The 25,941-nt window shown below is 33.7% G+C and overlaps 1 protein-coding gene across 3 annotated transcripts; it reads left to right on the forward strand.

Annotated features, from left to right (window-relative positions):
* Nucleotides 1–748: 748 nt before the first annotated feature.
* Nucleotides 749–25,534, forward strand: hlk (hulk). Of its 3 annotated transcripts, XM_090106743.1 has the most exons (26): nt 749–921; nt 11,185–11,367; nt 11,851–11,991; nt 12,219–12,251; nt 13,294–13,476; nt 13,692–13,835; nt 14,050–14,232; nt 14,532–14,663; nt 14,902–15,216; nt 15,315–15,629; nt 15,715–16,029; nt 16,498–16,686; nt 16,889–17,029; nt 17,103–17,423; nt 17,616–17,798; nt 20,704–20,835; nt 21,029–21,352; nt 21,478–21,666; nt 21,740–21,877; nt 22,005–22,103; nt 22,402–22,716; nt 22,877–23,033; nt 23,115–23,281; nt 23,477–23,803; nt 24,234–24,413; nt 24,675–25,534. In XM_090106743.1, the coding sequence occupies exons 1-26, from the start codon at nt 750–752 to the stop codon at nt 24,860–24,862; spliced, it is 5,166 nt and encodes a 1,721-aa protein (XP_089962869.1). In that variant the 5' UTR covers nt 749; the 3' UTR covers nt 24,863–25,534. The 3 variants fall into 3 exon arrangements, with proteins under 3 accessions (XP_089962869.1, XP_089962867.1, XP_089962868.1); XM_090106741.1 differs by lacking the exon at nt 22,005–22,103; XM_090106742.1 differs by lacking the exons at nt 12,219–12,251; nt 22,005–22,103.
* Nucleotides 25,535–25,941: the final 407 nt, after the last annotated feature.

Below are 25,941 nucleotides of genomic sequence, written 5' to 3' on the forward strand. Positions count from 1 at the left end.
AATAATATTTATCGATAAGCTTCCAGCATGTAGATTGCATGTCATTCAGTCTTAAATGTTAAGCTTGGATGTAGGTTCGTAGTAGGTAAAAGGTTACTAACATTGCGCACTCAATAGATCACTTATGAGGATTGAGGATATCAAAGCGGGCACTATTACTGCTGTGCAACTGCATGATACTTTAAAATAATGACTCACGTAGGTACTTGGTACGTATAAGAACCCTGAAATAGTTATATGAAACAAAATAAGTATGTACTGCTTTTTCGGTTAGCCGCGGTTAGCTAATTGCTTTCTCGACCAAATATGGTACTTATACAAATCGTTTATGTTTTTTCTTTTATTCAAACAGTGTTAGCGTGCTAGGGATTCGGTTATATCCCTGATATCTCAATCAGTCAGGAGGTTATCCATGTTTTCGTAAATGATACTTATTCAATATTTGATTTTGGAGCAACGCGAACGGTCTAGCTGAAAGTAACACTACGTCGTGTTAGTGGCTAGCAGAACCGAATAATTTATGATGTTCATTAATGGGTAAGTAAAATTGCTTTAATGAACTAAATTGCGGAACTACTGATAACTAATAATGCATCAAATCCGAAAGGTTGAGTGGCGCGTGTAAACAAAACATTGGATAACTTTGAGCGTGAAGTTCATCGCAACGCGCATGCGCGGGCGGCGGGCGGCGGCGCGGGCGCCTGCGCAGCGCCAGGGCGGCGCGGCGTCAGTACGCGCGCGCCCTCGCCATGGCTCGGTGGGTGCTGGCCTTCGTGGCCTTCCTGCTCGCTACCGCTACCGTCTCCGCGCGCAAGTCGACGCCCAAGAGTCAGCAGGACCACGAGCCTCGCATCGAGGAGGTCACCGCCAAACAGCTCGAACGACTCCTCGACGAGAAGGACTTCGTGGCGGTCTACTGGTGTAAGTTGGCACCCCGCCAGCCGGCAGCCACGACGCCGACGGCCATCCCCGCTCGAGCGTAGAGGGTCGCTTTTCCACCGCGATATTTTAGCGAACGTTATGCAACGGAGACAATAAAACCCGACCCGACCGCGCCGTCACCTAAAATGGCGGCGGGTCTTTCCACGGTTCCACCACCAAGGTCGCCGGGCGCCTACGCTCTCAGCCCGGCTAAAACTATACCAGTGTATGCCGCATGTTCCGCTGAAATAGATTTCCATTACGCGATATTGGCATTCCGACTATTTTCGCTTGTCGCCAACTCTTGGGCCGTATCCGTTGATCTCTTGTTAACTTTCGAAAAAATTCTGTGTGTGTTGGCAGTTGTGAATGTCGTTTCTAATGTGCTCTATTTTTATACTCTTTGTCGTACATATTTATTTCGACGATTAAAACCGTCACTGAGCTTTTCAAAGTCATCCCGTTAAACGCACATGTAGTATGTATTATAGCTTTATGATAGAGTTAAATTACTTCCATTATGCATCACAAACCGGAGGTTCGATATTATCCATTATCAACGTAAACATAAACAAAACATAAAAAATTAATTTCAAAACATGTAGAGAAGATATAGGTAAACATTCCATCATAATAGAAGTTTAATCTTATGTTCATATATTATTAGATTATTAGGCAGAATTTTAGTCGTATATACCGAGTATACCGTGTCGTGCGAAGTATCACTTTAACTTTTTACTATTGAATATAAAAAAAAAAACCGCAAAAGACATCATCAAATTGATTAGTCAATTAAAATTAACAATACTTAAATCTTTCCAACAAACCTTGCTTTAAAAATAGCAGTCACCTAGTATAAAATGTTAAAGAAAAGACATAATTACGAAAATGTATTCGTGTAAATGTTGGGCTTGGAATTCTTCCAAAATTGTCGTATGTTATCAATATATTTCCTTGATTAACGAAAATCTCTACATTTTTTTGATTAGAACGTTGTTAAAACTTGTTTTAATTGAAATTATAATATTAAGCTATTCGTTCCTACTTGCGTTCCGAGCACATCGATGTTACTTTTTATGAGCTTCATCAGACATAAATAAAGTAGTTTTTCGTTTATAGTTCATGATTTACAAACAGAATGACGTCTGTGTATAGTGTATGACGTAGTATCCGCAGACGTTTGAAAGGTATTCTGCATCTGAATTTTGCATTTATTGCTTCCTCACAAAATATTAACAAATAAACGATACTGCTCTACGTTTAAGATCTCTTATTTTTTATGAGATTGTATCAGCATAATTTTGTCTTCTTGATTGATTTTATATCTTATTTATTATGTACCAGATGATTTGAAAAAAAAAAATATAGATGGTTTTTTACAAAATTTTCAATGGATTTCGATATTTTTCAGTTTATTGATTAACTTTATTGAACACAAAGCTTCATTTCTAAAAAGCTCTATATGCTGTGACTGCCATGTGTTTTGTATTATTGTAGCTCTTTGTAATATCAACACAATTTTCTTAAGAATCTCACGAGTTAATTACATATTTTATATTTTACAATCAAATACCGTAGAAATTAGATAGTTTATTTTATTATTTTGATTATGCGAATAATGTTCTTTCACCTACTGCGAAAAACAAGTAGTTTTATGGCAATAAATTATAGAGTTTAGGCTCAATTAAATTCTAGTATATTGGCATCTTTGAAAAATTGCATAAGTACAAGACCTCTTATTTCGGAAAATTCTTATTAAGTTTCTTGTACAAAAGCTTTTAGCCAATTCATTACAAAAACAGCCTTTTATCTACTACAAAAATTACATTTCTATTATTATTAAAATTACACCGTGTTGTCAGAAATCAGAATTTATCTCGAAAACGTGTACCATCATTAATAAATCTGTTCTTAATTCTTCGAAATCAAATATAAAATGAAGTATAATGTAAAGCATATTAACTGTGCCACTGTTTACGTAAATATCTATTTCAGTAATTCTCCTTGGGTATTTTTGAGCAAATGATTCAAAAGACGCCGATTTAAGTCTCACTTTCATAGTCGTAACTTTGATAATAAAATTAAAATTTCATTGATTCTTACGTCCTGGAGCAAGGTGGTATGGCAAGCTGATGTTGTCTTTATTGTTAGGTTAGGTGTTTTTAAAATGTTAGCATGTGTTTAGTTTTGAGTTTTATGGAATATCGGAGATGAAAGAAACTCCACACGATCCATACTATTAATATTATAAATGCGAAAGTAACTCTGTCTGTCTGTCTGTTACTCAATCACGCCTTTACTACTGAACCAATTTGCATGAAATTTGGTATAGAGATATTTATATAATATTTGGTATATATATAAATGAATTTCACCTTATATGATGGAAAATAAAACAGAATGAGTTTAAAATTTTTCTCCAAATTATCTTTTTTAATGCTCTTTCTTCACTCTCTCGTTATATATTATGATTTTTTTGTCTACCTATCAGGAACATAAAATAATTTTGAACCAAGCAGATGCCAGTTGATTATATATAATGGTTACGTAAACAATATAAGTCGATTCTAATCTATAGGTACTTACTTACTAATATTATAAAGCTGAAGAGTTTTTTTGTTTGTTTGAACGCGCTAATCTCAAGAACTACTGGTTCGATTTGAAAAATTCTTTCGGTGTTGGATAGCCCATTTATCGTGGAAGGCTATTTAACATCACGATAAGATCAACAGAAGCGGAGCCACGCGGGTGAAACCGCGGAGGGCAACTAGTTAAATTATAATTAGTATCAATATGCCTGAAAATTTTGTGTAGAAGCATAACATAGTAAATATTTCGGTCAACGTGTTGTTTATTAACTGTGAACCTTGATAAAACTAATTTTGTCCCATTTTACATTAATTCTCTGAATATATTTGACTTATAGAAATTCTTGAACAAACTTTGCTGAGCGATATTATGAAACGTTCAATATTAAAATGAACTTTAAACCCTTTTCGTGGTTTTCACCAGCGATGGTGGTGAATAAAACTTCGGGGATCGTTTGCGTATAGTTTAATAATCTCAATGGTATACATTTGTTTTTAAAACATATCTTTGAACTCTCACTTGACTGAATAAAAATTTATGGTGGCTTTATAGATCCGGATTAGATTATTACATACGGCCGCGGTCTATCACAAAAGAAGAGTGCAATGTGCACCTCTATTACAATCATAAAAAGCATGAACAATGAACAAGGTAAGTATATTATTATTTCTATTGATGTAATTTATGTACTTTTCCCACTTTTTATAGTTTTCAATCGGATGTCTCTACAATAGAAGTAGATGTACTTTGCAATAGAGGTAGTTAATTAATTATTATAGGAAAAGTATAAAAGGAAAATAATCGTCAAACAATTATAGAAAGACTTCTGTGTATCTTGAAGTTTCTTAAAAAAATTATAAGGTCTAAACTACTCGATATAATTAATGTACCTAAACAAGACCTTTATATGCATACCAATATCGGTTTATTTTATTTTGATCTTACATTAAGTTTAAATATAATAATTTTATGGCTTAGAAATAACTCACTAATCTATTTGTTTTGTTACAACATCTATGACGTCGGATGAAAGCAATAAGTTTATCCGATGCTTAGTTGGATTACATTGTAGTCACAGTAGCTTTGCGCCTGCGTCTTCATCCGCGTCTATCGAAAACCGCATATTATACAGGGTGTCCCAAAAAGTAGTGATATACTGAAGCTGGGAGGTAGAGGACTTAGAGGGCTATCCGAATCACCCCCATGTGTGTTATGCGATTTTTCGTATTTTCGGAGTTATTACATTTTTTTCAATTTTTCATCTATCGCTGAGTACGATGAGATTTTTATTTATGGTGACGTGAATTATTGCGCTAGATGCTTGTTTTTTTTTGTGTGCTAAGCTGAAAGATAGGCCAATTCAGTATGGTAACATTTACTATCGTTAGATCTTCGAATGGAATAAAAAAAAGAATTAAATGCCAAGAAAGAAAAAATTATTCAGTATGTTCATAACTTCAAAGGCCCATAAAAAAATGAAATCACATAAAAAAGGTTTTCCATTTGGCTTTTAAAAACTTGCTCTATCAATCAGGTAGCTACCCTAAAAATTTCATTTTATTATTCTGAAGGCTTCAATCGAAAAATTGAAATCTAAATGTGGTAAGTGGAAAATTTTTATTAACATGATGATCATTAAAACCAATAAATAGGTGTTAAATTACCAGAATTTTTCTAAAATAGCCCCGCTGTTGCTCAATGCAAGTGCGACATCACAGTAAAAAGTTGTCTTTTTAATGTCTGAATGCTCTTTTATCATTTTTAATGGTTTCTTCTGCTACTATGAATTTCCGGGTTATTTCGTCCAAATTGTGGCAGTCTCTCGTCTTTGTAGTATCCCCACGGAAAAAATTCAATAGGGTTTATGTCCGAAGACCATGGAGGCCAGGCTAAAGGGCAAAAATACCCTGAAAGATGGATTGGTCGTTGCAGCCTGCGCATGCGCCGGTGATGCCTGCTTTAAAGCCTGGCCTCCACGGTCCATCGACCTAAACCCCATTGATTTGTTTTAATGGGGATACTAAAAAGACCTCGGCTTCTTGAGAGAATGCCACAATTTGGACGAAATAACCCGGAAATTCATAGTAGCAGAAGAAAACATTAAAAATGATAAAAAAGCATTCAGACATTTAAAAGACAACTTTTGACGGTGATGTCGCACTTGCATTGAGCAACAGCGGGGCTATTTAAAAAAAATTCTGGTATTAAACACCTATTTATTGGTTTTAATGATCATCATGTTAATAAAAATTTTGCACTTACCACATTTAGATTTCAATTTTTCGATTGAAGCCTTCAGAATAATAAAATGAAATTTTTAGGGTAGCTACCTGATCGATAGAGCAAGTTTTTAAAAGCCAAATGGAAAACCTTTTTCATGTGATTTCATTTTTTTATGGGCCCTTGAAGTTATGAACATACTGGGTAATTTTATCTTTCTTGGCATTTAATTCTTTTTTTTATTCCATTCGAAGATCTAACGATAGTAAATGTTACCATACTGAATTGGCCTATCTTTCAGCTTAGCACACAAAAAAAATCAAGCATCTAGCGCAATAATTCACGTCACAATAAATAAAAATCTCATCGTACTCAGCGATAGATGAAAAATTGAAAAAAATGTAATAACTCCGAAAATACGAAAAATCGCATAACACACATGGGGGTGATTCGGATAGCCCTCTTGGTCCTCTACCTCCCAGCTTTCGTTCATCACTACTTTTTGGGACACCCTGTATAGGTTCCGCTCCCGTGACATTTCCAGAATAAAACCTGTACTCCTTCTCAACTCTCAAACTATCCTTTACAAATTATTTTAAAATTAGGAATTACTTAGCTTTTCTTATGATAAGGTGATATTCCAAAAAGTGAATTGATAAGCTGATGATGAATGAGCTGATAATCGTGAACATACAATTGTGAGAATGTCAAAAACATGGTCAAATGATAGAGTATGGTTTGGGGGCTTTTGACATTAAGGTATAGGGTTCGTAGAGTTAAGACGTGCAGGGGCTACGCTTGGCTCTACGTGGCTCTACATTAAAGTGACATATTTTTCAGAATGCAAGGACAACAGTCGCGTCTAGGCAAAATTTTACATGAAAATGTTTCTGTTTATTATATGTTCATTACCCGTTTTGGCAATAAGATTGTTCCTTGTTATATAATTTTTTCGGGCTGGCAAATACCAGAAACTTAGTGAGGGCTTTTTTATGCAAAAGCTTCATTTAAAATTTTGCTCGTTAGTTTAGAAAATGTATGTATAAGCTACTTGACAAGCGTCCCGGGGATGTGTGTTATTACCATATCAACGAACTATGCATCCATTCTACTTTTATCGACTTCTTTGCATTTTATGTCATTCAATCCTGTTATTCAGGCTGCGAAGTTGAAAATTTTTATAAATGGTGTAGCATACAACTCCAGTCCGTTCTCCAGTCAGTCTCTAAAGGAGCACATAGCTAAAAGTCTATAAGGATAGAGTACTAATAGTGCATCCCGAATCCGTTCGGGTTGACCAGGAATAAAAACAAAATACAATTTAGCCTACATGTGGATTATAATTGGAAAAATAATTGTAAAATCGGTCCAGGGATTACCCCTAAAACGTGATTAACTCACAAACTTATAACCCCTTTATAATATTAGTATAGATATATTATCTGAAAGAACATTAAACTATTTGCTTCGTGGTGGTCCACGAGGAAACTGTGGCTAACATTTGCTGTTTTGGCTTGTTGATATTGTGGTGACAGCCGCTAGACTATTATGTTGTTAAACAAACTTCTGCGGTGATATATATGTGGTCGGACAACTATGAGTTTAATAGTTTGAACGCTTTTCCGCTATTATATTATGATATTATTATGTTCTATGAGTTTTGTAATACATATATAGGTACTCATAAAAATTGCGCAATTTCATTTAGATGAAAAACGTTCACTCCTATTTCCTACGTACAATTATTATTCTTAATTTCTCTTTTACTCTTCTGTCCATAACTTTTTCAATTATTTGCGATACCACAGTCTTAAGCGATTGTGGAACCTACGATTTACTTAAATTTTTATTTAGTCTACGTAGCAAAACAATTAGATAACATTTTCTTATGAGCGAATGCTCAATAATCTACCCCCTATGTAAAATTCTTGTAGTATAAACAGGCGTAGAGTATTCTTTCGTTGTTCTTATTGCGTTCGAAATGATTCTATGCAATGTTCTAATACTGAACAACACGGAATTCGAGTTTTCGTTTTCACTAAAAGATCACGAAATAATGCTCTTGCTCTAGCTCTTGCTCTATGTCCGATTGATGTAAATGCAACGTTAAATAGAAAACACAATAAATTGTTAGCGAGGAGGAGTGCTTTAAGTTTACCACGTGTTTCTGTCTTAACCTACTCAATTAATGAACAGTTTGAGTGCGTTGTTTATAATTGCAAGTCTTGTCTATCGGGATGGTTTGTATCTCAGTTAAACCGACTTTGAAAAAGGATTGCAATTATTCCACTGTTTTTGTTTTTGAGTTTGTTACCTCAGAAGTTCTAACTTCTACCTCTTATAACGAGGTATTTTGAACGTCAAACGATTTTGACGATTTTTTTTTTATTTGAAAGCTAGTGTCTGTTCTTTTGTTTTGTGAATAGAATATAGTTTTCTTGAAAATATAGTGTAAGTAAAAGTAGATATTCAGTACCTATTAGATCTTATACTATGATTTCAGTTATTGTTAAAACATTTTTGATAACACGCTTACTCGTTTATTTTCAGTGGAATTGTCTAGACGAAACATGTGTCAGTTAATTTTGGATTTTACACTAATAAATTCCTAATTGCGTTTTTCTTCAACTTTCATAAAAGATTCATATAAAAATCTAGATTTTATGGGCCTTGGTATGCTTCGTCACCTAGATGAATAATAAATTTATCGACGTGCTTAATCAATTTCATATCTTCATCGTAAACATAATGTAATGTTCTTGTTTGTGAACCAATTGGATTGAAATAAATAGATTTAATACGAATGTTACGGGAACCTCGCCACAATAAACTAGTGAACCGCATTCCGAGCTGATCAATTAGTTTCAAAGAAACAAACAGGAAACTGACAAAAATTTTAAAAGCAGTTGCTTTGTTGTATGGCTTTGATATGAACCTAACGCATAGTATGATTAAAATTATGTGTATTTCTGTATTTTTTCGAATTTCTAATATTCTAGAATATGTACCTACTTCCTAAATTTTCAGCGTATTGTGAACGTATTTCCAATTAAAAGTAGGTATCAAATTAGTGCTGGTGATCTATCCACCGATGTAAATCACTATACCTACCTAGTTGCTATAGATTCCCTTTCCTTTGAAAGAACAACAATAGACATTAAGCTATAAATAGATAGACATATATTTTCTTAGTTCGCATTATTTTTTCGTAAATGAAAATGAATAAGAACTTTATGAAAAACTACTTCATTAGTCACTACTAATAAACAATCACCTTTACGTAAATAAATTAATATGAACATAAGTTTTCGTTGAATACAATTAAAATAAAGCTTTCGTGATGAAGTGGGACCTTTTTCAAGGCCTAATGTTGACTGTGGAGAAAATAGATAGGTACCTATTCAAACCACGGTCGTGATGAGTTAAGAAATATACAGTTAAAAATATAAGTTTACACTCATTAGTAGTTAGGTATTACCTAATTAGCATAACGTTTCTTTTGTAGTTAATCCTTTATCCTACTTATATTTACAACGAGAAAGTCTTTAAGAATATACTATGGATGTATGTTTGTTACTCTTTCACGCAAAACAGCTTGTCGAAATTCGAATCTGTATTACATTTGGTACACATAGGTAGATAATTTTTTGAATTAGCAGAGTAGGTACCTTTAGTACCGAGCTTCGAACTAGTTGCATATTTCCTACACATTTCATATTTACTAAGCAATATTCATCATACATTACGATTGCAGTTACCTATAAAATTGGTCGTTAATAAATTCAAAAGAGGCGCCTAAAAGAATGCACAACCACAGAATAGTTAGGTATTACACCTATTACACCGTAACGATTACACTGAAGTATGTTACAGTCGTAAATCCGAACTGCTCGGGCTATTTCTTGTTTTCAATGTTTATGAGTTTATTTTCTCAAGAACAGCGATGGTGTTTTAAATATCATTCGAGTTCCCAACAAACCGAGAGCCAGGGTTTAAAGCTTATTTATTTCTACACTAAATATTTCTAAGTTTAAATAGTGATGTTCATTCTTTCAGCATTGTTGATATGAGTGAAATTTACTGGGGGTGTAGGCCGTTTATGTATAAATGATTACATCTGTGGTAACTAGCTAATCTTAAAAATACGAATGTTATTTGAATGTAGCTTAAAAATAACTGATACTATTTTGTGACTTGTGAGCTTCCCAAAACACTTGTTTTGTTTAACCCTAATTATGAAGGGACAGATTTCATGATAGTTTGTTTAGAAATTCTTTCACATAAAGAAAACTATATATATGTAGATACTAACTAACTACGAAAGAGTTGTATTTTATTTTCTTTGTGTGTATATTTACCCGAGTGAATTCGTGATGTGCAGCTTGTGTCTAATTATAATCTAACTAGCTTTCCGCCCGCGGCTTCGCCCGTTTTGTCTAAAACATGATAAATTATATATATAATACTAAAACCTTCCTCTTAAATCACTCTATCTATTAAAAAAATTAATTGTCTGTAAAGTCGGTTTACTGACGATAGTTGAACGTGACAACGTCCGATTGTGCTTCTTTGTCGCTCGTTCCGCGCTCTCGCTTGCACTTCAAGCCTTACATGGAACGCCTCAGAGCGAGGTAACGCCGCATGAGTCATGTTTTTTAGTGCGTGCAGCCGGCTATATCGAATTATAAGACGTTGTCACGTCAAAAAACCGCATCAAAATCCGTTGCGTAGTTTTAAAGATTTAAGCATACATAGGCACATAGGGACAGAGATGAGAGAAAGCGACTTTGTTTTATACTATGTAGTGATGAATCGGATACGAACGTTCGTGTTATGTTCCTTAAAACATTAAATAATCAGTCGCTAAATAATATAGATTTAGTAGATATATTATTACCTATATTAACTCAATTTCAGAAATCTCTTTACATATTGAAAATAATATATTTGAGGAAACTATCGCGATTGCTCTGAGAGCTCTTGGACTGAAAAGCCCATGTAAAAAGTCATATGTTGAAAATTACCTCTCACGCATTTCTATCTTTAGATCAATTTAAAATATATTTTATAAACTGATACCTTATATTACATAAGGATATGTACTGTGTCCCTATGTTATTATTGTTGTTAATAGTTGTAAAATTTGCTTACTATGCCTCGGTTTACAGTGGATTTCATAGGCAATGAGCAGAAAAATAACAAAGCATCAAAAAGGAAATAATAAAAGCACATTTAATATTAATATTCTGCTATTTTGTTACATTATTTACCTATGTCTAAGATATCTACTTATTGTACTTTATTTGTCAATTATTTAGGAACATCTTTCGAAACAGGATTTAGAATTATCACAATCATTACTTTATAATTGATAGTATCTATCTGATCCTAACAGCCTATAAAATTAAAGTTTATTAAAATTTATATTAACGAGATAAAAATTTGTTTCCGCAGACGCAAGAAGTTGTGTCACGTGCGACAAGGTTTTGGACGAGCTAGAAAAAATAGACGATGACACCGACACATTTGGCGTCGACTTCGTGAAGATCAATGATAAGAGGCTCGCGAAACAACATGGTATCACGAAATTCCCCGCCCTCACGTACTTCCGTGAGAAGGAACCGATCATTTACGAAGGTAAAAGTTAAACAAACACTCTCACTGGCCATCTGTTCCTATCCAAAATAAATGCAACGAGATAAATTAGATACAATTAACTACAACGCAATCGCAACAGGCGGTACGCTCACAGAAATAGAACTACAGAATAGTCAAACTTTTTGGTAAACTCTGTCCATACGATGAGACATACTAAATCGATTTAAATGACATTGACACGTTGTATATGTGGGAGATACTTGAGAAGATATGTCTGCGAGGTTGATGGTTTTGGCAACCGATCAGATTTAATTAATAAAACAGTACAGTAAGATTGACTGTAACTATGACTTAAAATAACAAATGAACTCTTAATGTGATATCTCGTTTTAATGGCAAATTAAAAGAGCTCTTATTTAAAAAACTTAATAGCAGGCGTTCTCTACATATAAGTTCATTATAATGTAATTAATTTAGTATCAAGAAACACATCGTACATATTTGTATTTTCTTTTATTATAGGAGATCTTATGGACGAAGAAAGTGTCCTGGATTTCCTGACGAGCTTAGAAGCAATGGACCTTCCAGACAGGATAGAAGAGGTGAACCAAAAAATCCTCGGAAAAATAGTTGAGGATACAGAATATGTAGCTGTACTTTTTTGTACGTATCTACATGTTTTAACGTGGGTTTTGTCAAGTAATTTAATAAGCTAATGTAATAAAATTTGAGCCATTACTTAACTAACAAATGTTGAACTAAGTATAAAATCTGTGAAAGTAGTAATGTAGTTAACTTCTATTTCGCCATCATTTTTAAAACGTACATCATAATATTTGTAAAAAAGGAAAGTACATTGTGCTGTGTGTTTGACAGTGTTTTTGACGTAGGTCCTGATCACAAAAATTGCGGCCCGATGAACAGTAAGTAAGGATTTCAGATGGCGGCATGCCTCGAAGTATTGACGTTGTGGCTGTTATACTTGGCTTCGTAGAATAGTTTTTATTTTATAATACCAAAACGAATTTTCCGCTTGTAATGCGGTGCGGTGGGCACTTCTACATGATTAGACAGATTTATAGATTATTTATTAGATATCATTGTTCAATCAAATATTTGGCGCCGAGACAACACATTACGATAATAGATTTCATAATGCATTATCACTAAGAGAAAGGTGCAGTTTATCAATCAGCCATCTAATATTTTTTGTTATTTTTACATTGGCAAATAGTCCATAGGGTAACATTGTCTAACTCCTAATCCTAATGTATGGCAAGATTAGAATCAAAAACTCGTTTGCTTGATCGGAGAGAACAGCGAGCTATTTCGGCTGTTCTATTTATGTCCCGCTAGCAAGCTCGGATTGACGGACCGACATGTCATGAATACGACAGAGCAAACTTTCGTAGCTCGCATATTCATTGCCCATATCATAGAGAAAGTTCTCCAAGATCATTTATTATAGTCTGGCGTGATGACCTTGACCTAAATACCTCGGAGTCTGCCACTTAAATATTATGGCTTATAAACATTGCAACACTTCACTACCGTATATTAATAAGTGACGTTAAATATAGACCTTTTGCACAGGAGTTTGTGAATAGCACATGGTTTTGGTGATCCCAGTATAAAACAATATCATGATCATAGTTTTCAGGATTTCAAACAATATATTCCATAGATATGTCCATGACCTACTTAGATTAGGTACTGAAATACTCTCCTTTAGCTAAACTAGAGATAATAATAATATCCAACCGTCCACCTCTTTAATGCAGCACTATCACCATCACTTGCACGACACTACGCTTTTACAGCACACACTTTATTAACTCTATTTTAACACACGATTACCTAAGCGATGGCTTAACTGCACTGCTTCGAGTCCTTCACGAGGCATGATATAGAAACGTTTATAATGGACAATACGCAAGTTTTCTAACATTTTGCCCAATGTTACAGATAAGCCAGAATGTAAGAAGTGCGCGAAGGCGCTCCAAGAGCTTGAAAACATTGACGATGAAGCAGACCAGCTCGGTATAGGCTTCGTGAAGATCCACGACGAGGAACTCGCCGAAGAGTACAGCCTTGGCGAGTTGCCAAGACTTGTGTACTACAGGCATCAGATACCTATTATCTATGAAAGTTGGTGACTCATTTTTTCTGACGTATTTATTACGAAATCAAATATCTGTAAGACATGTGTTATTTATGTATCCTTACAATTTCTTCATCATGTTGATATGCTCTCTATTGAATAGAAATCTGTTTTAAGACTTTTAAATCCTGGTTAACAACGTTTTCAATAATAGAGACACTTTCAAAATATCTCAAATTCATTTATTTTTATTTAAATTTAGGTGAACTCAGTAGAGAAGAAGACGTACTGGAATGGCTCATTGCTAATAAATCGACTGGGGACGAAGAAGATGTTATCGAAGATGTCACATCCAAAACGCTAAACACGCTTATTGGAAATGTCGACAATCTTGTTGTGCTTTTCTGTAAGTATCAAGTTTATTGTTTTTCTATACTGTTACATACTGTCTTACAGAAAAATGTTTTAGTATGGTACTGTATGTAAATGTAAATGAAACGGTGAATTATCACGTATTCCATTTCCTAGATCAATACCAATGAATAAAACACAATCAAGCCGATATTGCAGTTTTTTATTTAAAAGATTAAATATTTATTAGTATCATTATACATTTTCAGATGACCATGGTGACGAAGAATCAATGACAGTGTTAGAAGAATTAGAGAAAATAGACGACGATTGCGATCGCCATGGTATTCAATTTGTAAAGATCGACGACAAGAAAGCCGCAAGAGAATTTGGTATTGATGATGTGCCTTCAATCGTCTACTTCGAGAAGCAAATCCCCAATGTTTACGATGGTACGTATAAAATAATGTCTAAATTAACATTGTAATATTTCGTTTTATAGCATTCAAATGCTTTATAAAGATATTTTTTTAAAGAATAAAAAAACGCATATTCAGATTAAACTGACAGAATAGAATAAGTTCGATTTCTCTGGCGCGATCACGGGTGGCCGAAAAGTCAAGCATTGCCCCGGCAAGGCGAAAGACGCGGGTTCGAATCCCGCTTCGTAATCGATTTTTTTCTACTCTTTATAAACTCATTTATAAACTAATTGTTTTAATAAATATTAAATGGTATAAAATGTAAACAGGTGACCTTGAGAATGAAGAGGAGATGTTGGAATGGCTAGTTAGTCAATTGGAAAAAGATGAAATTGAAGACGTCACGGATGAAATGTTGGACCGTCTTATCAAAGATGGAAAGACTGTTGCTGTTTTATTCTGTAAGTGCTAAGTTTCGTAACAAAATGACCAATTTAATATTATTGGGTTTTTCCCTCTTTACGTTTATTGTATTTTTATGCCTGCACTATAACTGGCATCTACACATCTATTCAAAAGATGTATCTCCGTTCTTAAAGGTGTGTACGGACGTACTTGAATACGAAAAGACGGCGAACAAACAAACGACATAAAATAGCTCTATTGTAATAATTTATAACATTTTATTATCATTTACAGATGACAACAATGACCGCAAGTCACAAAAAGTATTAAATGAGCTGGAAAATATTGACGATGAATGCGATGCACTCGGCATTGCGTTCGTCAAAATCGATAATGATGAAGAGGCTAAGGAATACGGAATTGAAAAAGTCCCAACTTTACTATACTTTGAAAAGGGAATTCCAACATATTATGAAGGCAATCTAGAAGAAGAAGAAAAGGTCTTGGCTTGGTTGAAACATCAAACTGAAAGCGACGAAATTGAAGATATCACAGATGAAATGCTCGATTTGATTATTGAAAAAATGCCCTATGTAGCCGTCTTGTTTTGTAAGTATTATTTGTCAAAAATAATGATTAAGTACTATTAAAATTTATTTAACTGTGTTAAACATGGAGATCAATTAATTTATCCGTATTAATTTCAGATGACAAGGATCATAAGAAAAGTCAAAAGATTCTAGCAGAATTAGAAAACATCGATGACGAATGTGACCAAAATGATATTGCCTTTGTAAAGATTGATGATGATAACGAGGCCAAAGAATATGGTATTGAGACCTTACCTACCATGGTATTCTTTGAAAAGGGTATTCCACACGTATACGAAGGTGATTTGATGAAAGAAGATGAGTTGTTGGGCTGGTTGATTCATCAAAAACGTCACAGTGAAATTCCCGAAGTGACCGATGAAATGATGGACAAACTTATCGACAGCACCAAATACTTGGCCGTTATATTTTGTAAGTACTCTATTTGTTATAATACTTTTAATAAATGTGTTTAATTTGAATTCAATAAGAAAATAATAGTTATTTCGCCTTCTAGATGACAAAGAAGACAAACAAGATATTAGAATTTTGAACGAACTGGAGAACATTGACGATGAATTAGAAAAGGAGGGTATTGTTATTGTACGAATGGACAACGATCAAGAGGCTAAGGAATTTGGAATTGACCACCTGCCAACTTTAGTTTACTTCGAAGAGAATATTCCAGCTATTTACGAAGGGGATCTTATGAATGAAGATGAAGTATTGGCGTGGTTAATAGAACAAAAGAACAGTGCAACCATTGAAGAAGTTACGGATGAAATTTTAACTGATCTTATTGAAGAGCACGAGTATGTCGTCGTATATTTCAGTAAGTCTTTCGATTTTCTTAATTAAATCTCTTAAATTATATACTTCTTAATCGTAGTAAAAGTAAATTAAATAAATCTTCACATATTTACTTAATTACATGATAGTATTTCAATGTTAACTACAGAAGAAAATATTTTCTGTCACAGTTTGACATTCGATTATTCGTGTATAATTGAAAATTTCATAAAACATAAATCTCTCCTCACACTGGTAGCCTAGATTTATCTATAATTACTTACTTACTAATATTATAAAGCTGAATAGTTTTTTTGTTTGAACGCGCCAATCTCAGGATCTACCGGTCCGATTTGAAAAATTCTTTCGGTGTTAGATAGATAGATTCATCGAGGAAGGCTTATATTATGTAATCAAGCTAAGACCAACGGGAGTCGAGCCACGCGGGTGAAACCGCGGAGCGCAGCTAGTTACGAATATACACAAAAATACAATTCTCGTTTATTTACAGGTGGTAATTGCGAAGAAGGTGAGGAATGCGATAATATCTTGGAAGAATTAGAGAACATTGACGATGAATTAGATGAAACTGGTATTATATTTGTCACAACTGAAGATGTGTCGCTTGCCAAGAAGTATGGAATCAAAACATTCCCTGCATTAGTTTTCTTCAGAAACAAGGAACCTCTTATTTATAAGGGTAAGAATAAACGTAAACATTTTGCAACATAAAATTCACGTAAACATTTTGCTTACGAATTTTTATTAAAATAGTACGTATATTTACAATATAACATCCCAAATAGAAACTCATAAATTAGGTACATATTTAGATTCATTTGCATTAGACAAAATTTGTTAAAAAATAAAGTAATTCTTCATGCCTCTTTTGCAATTTTAAGGTGACATTGAAGATGAAGACGAAGTCTTAGCTTGGCTTACCGATGAAGACACTCTTGAAATCCCCGGAAAAATTGAAGAAGTGAACTCCAGAATGTTGGAAAAAATATTGGAAGAAAACGACCACGTTGTAGTCTTCTTTTGTAAGTTACTTTACAGTATTTTTAAAATTGATTATAACTGTTGCGTATCTTAATTTTATTGCTTTTGTTTAAGACAAGGAAGGTGATAAGAAATCACAGAAAATCCTCAGTGAATTGGAAAATATTGACGACGAGTGTGAAGAAGAAAACATTGATTTTATCAAAACATCAGACGACGGTGTCGAAAAAGAATATGACCTTCCTGGATTACCGGCATTGGCCTTCTACCGGCATAAGTTTAGGACCATCTATGAAGGCGATTTAATGCACGAAGAAGCTATTCTTAAATGGGTTCTAGATCTTCAACACTCACAGCCCGAAGTTATTGAAAATGTCGACAGGAAAACGTTAAAAGATTTAATCAATGATGTCGAGCATCTAGCAGTATTTTTCTGTGAGTATATTTTATTTTAATTGTATCTCATTAACTACTTCTTTTTTTTCATATGATTTAACTGTACTTAATTTTATGACGTGTATAGGTTTATTATGGACAGGTTGTGTTTAATAGCGCGACAGAAGTTGGACTTACGTTACGTCTTGGATAAGAATGATAGTTAAAATGGTCGTTCTGCTTAATTTACAGATAATGATGATTGCGATACTTGTGACGAAATTTTGGAAGAATTAGAAACAATTGACGATGATACAGACAAACATGGTATTCAATTTGTAAAATCAAAGGATTCTAAGCTCGCATCGGATATTGGTATATTTAGTTTCCCAGCGTTAGTATACTATGAAACTGGGGTTCCTATTATGTATGATGGTGAGTTTTTGAAAAGAAAATATTATGCCTCTCATATACATATGGAATAGGCTGCAATGTATTCAAAAATACAAATGAAGTTATTTCATTATTTTACCATGTTCTTTCCACTCTCTACTATCTCAATACTCTATGATGATTATCTGTTTATAGGTGACTTAAAGAACGAAAATAAGGTTCTCCAGTGGCTTATTGATCAAAAAAGTAAGAACCCACATCCATTATAAAAACTTTGTAACGTAATATTACTATTAAATTTTCAATATGTATAAATAATACTACAAAATAAATGTTACATGCATGACATCATTCCAAACATATCAATATGTTTAGAGATGTGTTTTACTGTACGCCTTAAAAGCTGGATGTTTGAGCTACGTCATTTTGCATGATAGTTACTAATGCCTGCAGGTGAGGATACCCACCGATATATAAACAAAGCTAATAGTTACAATGGCCAATGCAGATGGTAATAAAACTGGGTCTCAGCGAGGCATTATTATGCTATATACCGATGTAAAATGTAATAAATGGAAAAGACTGGGAACTGTGAAGGTGGTTTTTCCAGGAGCTGTTCCAAGCAAATTACAACAGCGAGGCAAGAGTGCGAATCTACGAAATAGGAATAAACATGACGATGATACTGATGACGATGACGATGACAATGACAATAAACACAAAAAAATAAAAGGTGACCTTAAAAATACTGAAAAACTTGTAAAAATGCCAAATTTGAAAGTACGATTTCCTGGTCGAAATATTGCGAATAGTAAGAATAAAAAACAAGCTGTTGTAAGTGATGATGAGGATGAGGATGAGGACGATGACGATGATGATGACGATGACGATGACGACGACGATGACGACGATGACGATGATGATGACGACGATGATGATGAGGATGAAGAGAATGATGATACGGATAACGACGATGACGATGATGAAGACGATGAGGATGAGGAGGAAGATGATGATGATGAAAATGAAGAAAGTTTAAAAAATACATACAAAATCAGTACAATAGCCCGCCGATTTCTAGGCGATAATGATGATGATGATGATGATGATGACGACGACGACGACGATGAAGATTTTGACAATAGTATAAAAATCAATATTGCAGGTAATTGAGTAGAGATAAATATGTAGACAGGTACCCTGCACGGAAGCACAGATGTTCCCCAGTTACACATCTGCATGGTCGATCAGAGCCCGCATGGGTCCATTACTCCAGCTGTTGCCTGCAGTCATTCGCGAACGCTTAGCAATTTACAACTTCTTAAACTCTTATTATTACTAACATAACATTTAGGATTAATAGCGCGCCCTTACAAGCGCGTAGTTAATTTTAAATATGCACTTTATTAACTGAAGTAACTATTATTTTGAACTGATTGTATACCGGGTATAAACAATAAATTTTTACTGACTGCAGGCGATCGCTGTTTCTACATTGGATTGGGGGCGAAACCGGCCGTACCAAAAATCACTTACGAACCATACCAGTGCTGTCCTACTAAAATTCAGAGTCCGACAAAAGTGGCCAAGGCGACGCCAACCAAAGTTCCGGCCAAGAAACTGGGAAAGGATAAACAGATAGTGCCGGAGAGACCGACCAAGGGCAAGAACAAGGCGCTCGCCAAGTCAGAGAAAGGGGGCAAAGGAAAAAAAGGTTTATTCGACTCTGAAAACATTTGGTGGTGGTAAAGAAATAAATGATAGTACTAGCAGTTATATAAATATATGATGTCGTTGTTAGAAGCGCGTGCGCGTATCAAGTGGACACGAATGTGTTTTAAATGCTCACCAAAAGATTTCTCTTTATAACTTAGTTACCTGATACGATCTAACGCTGCATCATATCCTATGCTATATTAACATTGGTCATTTGTAACCTCGTGTCCCTTGGTCCTTGCAAGCACTTGGCGAGGTGTTTATTGTATTTATTATTGCACTTTGACTTTAACTTTACGAGTTGCAAAATACTTAATATTCAAATCGTGACCGCAGCCCATAGCTCCAGATCTAAATATAATAATTTAAGCACGAAGCTTTTGTTATGTAATTTATATTGTTCGGTAAAATTTAGTCATATAAATATTGGGATACTTAGAAACTTTGTAAGATGATGTATAAATCGTTATATTGAATGTAAATTTTATTCCAATATTAGAAATTAATGACGGAACAAACGAATCTATACAGAGGCATTTTAACTTCTCTTACTTTGCCATCTTGAAAGACTTATCGATGTAAGGATTTCATGTTCATGAATAGTTTTCTAGTTTTCATAAAAACTCATATTACATTACTTTTAATTCTTACTTTTATATTATTTATATATTATAGTCTTAAACATTAATTTTCAAACGCAACGTTAGTTTTAACATTATTGTCGAATACATAATTATTTATTACCAGCTATTTATTTTATTAATATGTAACTATATTATGTGAACTTTATTAGTGAGTCAATTACATAATACGTATACATTATATATATTTTAAATAAGATAGTTTTCGCAATAATTAATACCACTAAAGCCTGTGAGTCTGTATACTTAAGTGCTGGCGTTGTGAACAATGTTATAATTGTAGTGTTTGATCGACATTACGCATGAATGTTATATATTTTATTTATTAATTTCGTTATGTTGAATCTGTTGAGACGACGCTGGTACAATATTTTGTTAAATAAATACATTTTATTAATTACTTATATTTTATTAAAAAATACACGAATGATGTCAGCATGGTATTGCAATAGTTGTCCACGCATGTCATTCATTGGATGTTAAATGGTGAGTTTTTAAAATATACAAATCAAAAATGGATGTGGTTTCTTGTCTTTTTTATTATTTTTCTTAGGGCTTTCAGTATTGCAATAACGATAGAACTATTTTAGGAAATCTATTTGACGAGAACGAAGTACTCGATTGGATGGTAAAGCAGAAAGAAGATGAGAGCATTGAAGAAATTGACAGAGATACACTATTTAAATATATTGAGACTAAGGAATTTCTAGCAGTTGTATTTTGTAAGTATTTTGTAAGTTTTTTGTGAGACTTACTACAAGCTATTGTACTTTTAAACACACGTATCTAAATTGGTATAAAACAAATACAAACACGGTTTGTGTCCAATCTTTAATTTTGTATTCTAAACTTAGTCCACATCCTCAGTCAGGGAAATTGTCTAATCTGGATAATTATAAAAGTTGCGTTTTTCAGACAAGGAAGATGATCCCGGCAGTCCAAGAATACTTCGACACGTAGAACTTATCGACGACGAGGCAGCTGAATATGGGATCAAAATTGTTAAGTGTAGCGATCGCTTGATGGCAAAGAAGTATGGTTACAGAAACCCCCCTGGCATCACCTACTTCAGGAAAACTAAATACATCAACTACGATGGTGATATAGACGATGAAGAAGAAATTCTGGACTGGCTAACAAATCCGGAAAACATGGAATTAACTGATCATATAGAGAAAGTTAACAAGAAAATGTTTCAGAAAATTCGACAAACATCTGACTATGTGGCCGTCTTCTTTTGTGAGTAATTCGTTTTATTTACTATTAAATTGCACATTATTCTTTTAATTATTAAAGACGTGTTTGGATACACATGTTATTTAATAATAAGTATTATTTGGAATTGCATATATTACATGTTTTAGACAGTAATGACTGCAAACAATGTCCCAGAGTGCTGGCTGAGATTGAGCACATAGATGACGATGCGGATGGCGCTGGTATCAACTTTGTGAAGATAGATGATAGACAGATGGCCAAAGAATATGGCGTTTTTGCCTTACCCGCAGTGCTTTTCTTCAAGATGGGTTCTAAAGACCCCGTGATATATGCTGGTAGTTATAACTTACAGAATCTTAAACATGTTTAAAATTTTGAATGAATTTTAAAATCATTATGCTATTTCAGGTGATTTATATGATGAACAACAATTACTAAGTTGGCTTCTGGTTCAGAAAAATCCAGCTGGTGACGTCATCGAAGCCCTCGAGGGTCAAGAACTTTTAGACCTTATTGAGGAATCAAATTCGATAGCTGTATACTTTTGTAAGTTATTTTTTATCTCAATTCAATATAAGTCGATATAAACCATCGAGAATTTGTACACAGCGTTTTAAAAAAGTAAAAATATAATACTTTCTTTGATGTAATATAATTATTTACTTTCTAATAGGGAACAAAACATTATGTGAACTATGTAGTGCAAAAGCAACGCAAAAACAAACAAAAAAAGGCAAAGATCGTCAAGAGGACGAATTACAGGAAGTTGAGGGTACTCTTCTTCGAATAATATAGAATGGTTGACATTGTAGACGTTTATGTAGTTAAAAAATCATTATTTATGCCTGCCTTGCATCGAGCATGCAGCATGTATCACAATCACAGTTTTGTCCTAGATATGTCCGTTTTCAGCCCTGTCCTGGATTTTTGTATACGTCATTGTATTTTACGTAGATAGTCCGATCTTTGGTTTCCAATTATATACATATTAAATTATGTTCCTGGTGTGTACTTTATGTTGAAGATTACCAAACAAATTGAGGTATTAATTTTTGTGTGCAAATTTACAGATTCCTTGGATTGTGAGCAATGCGCTGGCATTTTAGAAGAGTTAGAAAACATTGATGACGATTGTGACAGACATGGAATCAAATTTGTTAAAACTCAAGACTATGCCATTGCCGAATCTTATGGGGCGACCGATTTCCCAGTTTTAGTTTACTTTGAGAAAAATATTCCAAATGTGTATGAAGGTTCGTTAGCTGAAGAAGAAGAAGTCCTGCAATGGTTGATAACGCAGAAAACTGAAGACAGAATAGAACTTATAACGAGAGTAATGCTGGAGAAAATGGTAGACGAGACGCAATATTTAGCTGTGTACTTCTGTAAGTATTGGGATTGTAATTCTAAACTGAAATAGATTTCACGTTAAAAGTAGTTCAAGTATTAAATAATTTTATTATGGAATTTGCATTAGAATATCAATAAAAAAGTTATAAGGTAAAGCAACTACATATTAAGTTATGTAATAACTAATACTTTCAGATAAACTAAACTGCCATATTTGTGATCATATTTTGGAAGAGCTGGAGAAAATTGACGACGAATGTGACGTTTACGGAATCCACATGGTGAAAATACAGGACCCTCAGCTTGCCAAGAGATACTCTATTAAAACTTTCCCAGCAATGGTGTATTTCAGGTAAGATATAATTTTCAATTTCTTAAAGTAACAGTGTTGAATTGATACCAGAAAAACTTACGAAATTATTAATTTTTACAGGAATGGAAATCCTCTCTTATTCGAAGGTGATTTACAAAATGAAGAGTCGATTCTAGAGTGGCTTGTAGATGACGATAACCGAGAGTTAGCTGATGAAATCGAATCAGTTAACGATAGAATGTTGGAGCGGTTATTGTACGAGTCGCATTTACTAGCTGTATTTTTCTGTAAGTAGAAATGAATGAATAGAATTAACGATACTTACCTATTATGTTTTATGGAAAATATTTCTAATGTAAAGCAAATATATAGTATTGTGAATAAGTATGTAACTAGTTAAGTAAAATATATTTCTAAATCCCAACAAAAATTTGTAAAATATGCACTGAAAGCTCTGAATATCTATTAATATTGTATTTCAGATGACGACGAAGATTGCCCTGAATGTCAAGAAATTCTGGAAGAGTTAGAACAGATCGACGGCGAGGTAGATCAATTTGGAATTGATTTCGTGAAAATTGCGAGCGCTGAAGCAGCGGCACAATACAATATAGTTAACATACCATCATTGGTATATTTCCGTAAACGAACACCAATGTTCTATGATGGAGATTTGCACCAAGTGGATAGAGTATTACAGTGGCTAACGTCTCAAGAAGTTTTTGAAATTAAAAACGAAATTGAAGAAGTTAACCGCAAAATGCTTGACAAGCTCCTGGATGAAAACGAATTTTTGGCAGTTTATTTCTGTAAGTAGAGACTATAAATATCAAAACTTTTCTTTCATGAAAATTATTGTTATCTACAGTGATAGGTATATATTACTAGCGGTCAGCCCCGGCTTCGCCCGTGGCACATATTTCGCAATAAAAGGTAGCCTATGTTCTTTCTCGGGGTCTAAAGGTTATCTGTGCCAAATTTCATCAAAATCGGCCCAGTAGTTTATGCGTGAAAACCATACATACATACATACATACAAACCTTTCCTCTTTATAATATTAGTATAGATTACTTATCATCAACATCGTGTTCTAAAAATAAATAATGCGTCGCTTAATCAACCCTAACTTTCCCTGTAGTTTGTATCCTTTCATAATGAGGATAATGTACCTAGTCTATAAATTATAATATTATACCCAAATGTATTATTTAATCATTAATTATTGTTTTTTTTTTCAGATGAGAATTCAGCTGAAAGTCGAATCGTTTTGGATAAACTGGAGAACATAGACAGTGAAACAGACAACCTTGATATAACGTTTGTCAAAATGCACGATCCACGCTACGCCCGTAAGTGGGGTGTCACGAAGTTACCGGCTATTGTTTATTTCAGGAAACGGTTTCCAAGTATATACAGAGGTGAGAATTAATATATCGATATGCTATAGTACCTAAGAGAAGTAATTACTACATGTTTGTTATAACATCTTAATTATGGCATACAAAATCAGGCATATACGTAAATACAATCAATAAAAACTTTGTTACTCTGTTGCTCTCTTTTCTACAAACCAATTAAATAGTATAAAATTAACTTTAACATTAACAGTAAAAAAGATCTTCGTCACAAATGGTTAGTAATTTTATAATATTTAACGTTTTCTTCTGGTTACGTTTCAGGTGACGTCATGGCAGAAGACGAAGTACTGGAATGGCTGCGTAAGAACAGATTTAGACAACCAGAACTGAACATATTCATGTACGCCTTGATAGCTTTGTCGATAGCGTTCGTTATGTATACAGCGTTCTTACTTCAGTGTTTCAAACCCACTCCAAGCACGACTACACAACATCCCAAACAAGCGTGAATGCGTGACACTTTACAGACATTTTAAAGACGCCATTTTGTGGCGCGAAAAATAAGTTTTTGTGCAATATAGTCTGGCAATTATTCAATAAACCATTCAAGATTGCCAATCTGATAAGCTTTTCGAAGCTTTCTGAAAACGTGTGCTAATTTTTCACAGGTTTAGTTACTACTAAAATAGTCAGAGCAGTTTGTCAAGATTTTTTACCATTTTTTTGAATTTCAACTAGCTTCCATGCGAGTACACTGCCAACTCGATTTTCCAGAACATCGATGCATCAATTGTAATTTTTTGTACAGCTAAAATTTTTGGGAACAAATTGTAACAACTAGATATTATTATTAATTTAGCTGAAGTGAATAAATTTGTCGGCTCTTAGAAAAATATTCCAGGCGTTTGTATTTTTTTAGTTTTGTTTTGGTATCAAAAACAGAGGTTCAACAACATAACCTGATCTGTTACCATACAAATCATGTTACCATTATTAAAATATTTTATAGTTATAAAAAACACGGATATAATCCCGTAAAAACTCTTGTTTAGGCGAGTTTCTCGTCATTCGAATGATAAATATAAATAATGTTAAAGGTCTATTATTTTTGAGTAAAACTATCATTCAAAATAATTGTTGAACTATTTAGTTTAAAACACACTAATAAGTTATAGAAAATATTTATGTCGCTGTTCCAGTAGACCCTACTTACTGTAAGGTTAAATATCAGCATTTTCATAACCGTATGCTCGTACAGGTGCAAATAAGAAACCCTAGTAAATATGTTTGTTACAATATACATATTAGTTAATAGTGTAACCCAGGTTATTTATTATATCTATAGGTAGATACTTTGTAACTGTTGTTATAGAAATTATTTATATTTTTTATGTATTTATTTTTTAATTAGGCTACGTAATAAAGATTTAATCGTTTGATTGAAGTCAAAATGGCAGCAAAAATAAGTAATTTGAAAATATAAAGTAACTACCTAAATATATCTATAAGCCTTTCTCGATTTTACAAATGTACCTAACAAAGACTATAAACTTACGCTAATTTGCACCTGTTTATAAGAGCTTTAATG

The sequence above is a fragment of the Colias eurytheme genome, chromosome 10 (genome assembly GCF_061535395.1).
Source record: "Colias eurytheme isolate Ceu_HAF_F1 chromosome 10, ilColEury1 Martin Lab GWU primary, whole genome shotgun sequence".
In the NCBI taxonomy this organism is placed as follows: domain Eukaryota; kingdom Metazoa; phylum Arthropoda; class Insecta; order Lepidoptera; family Pieridae; genus Colias; species Colias eurytheme.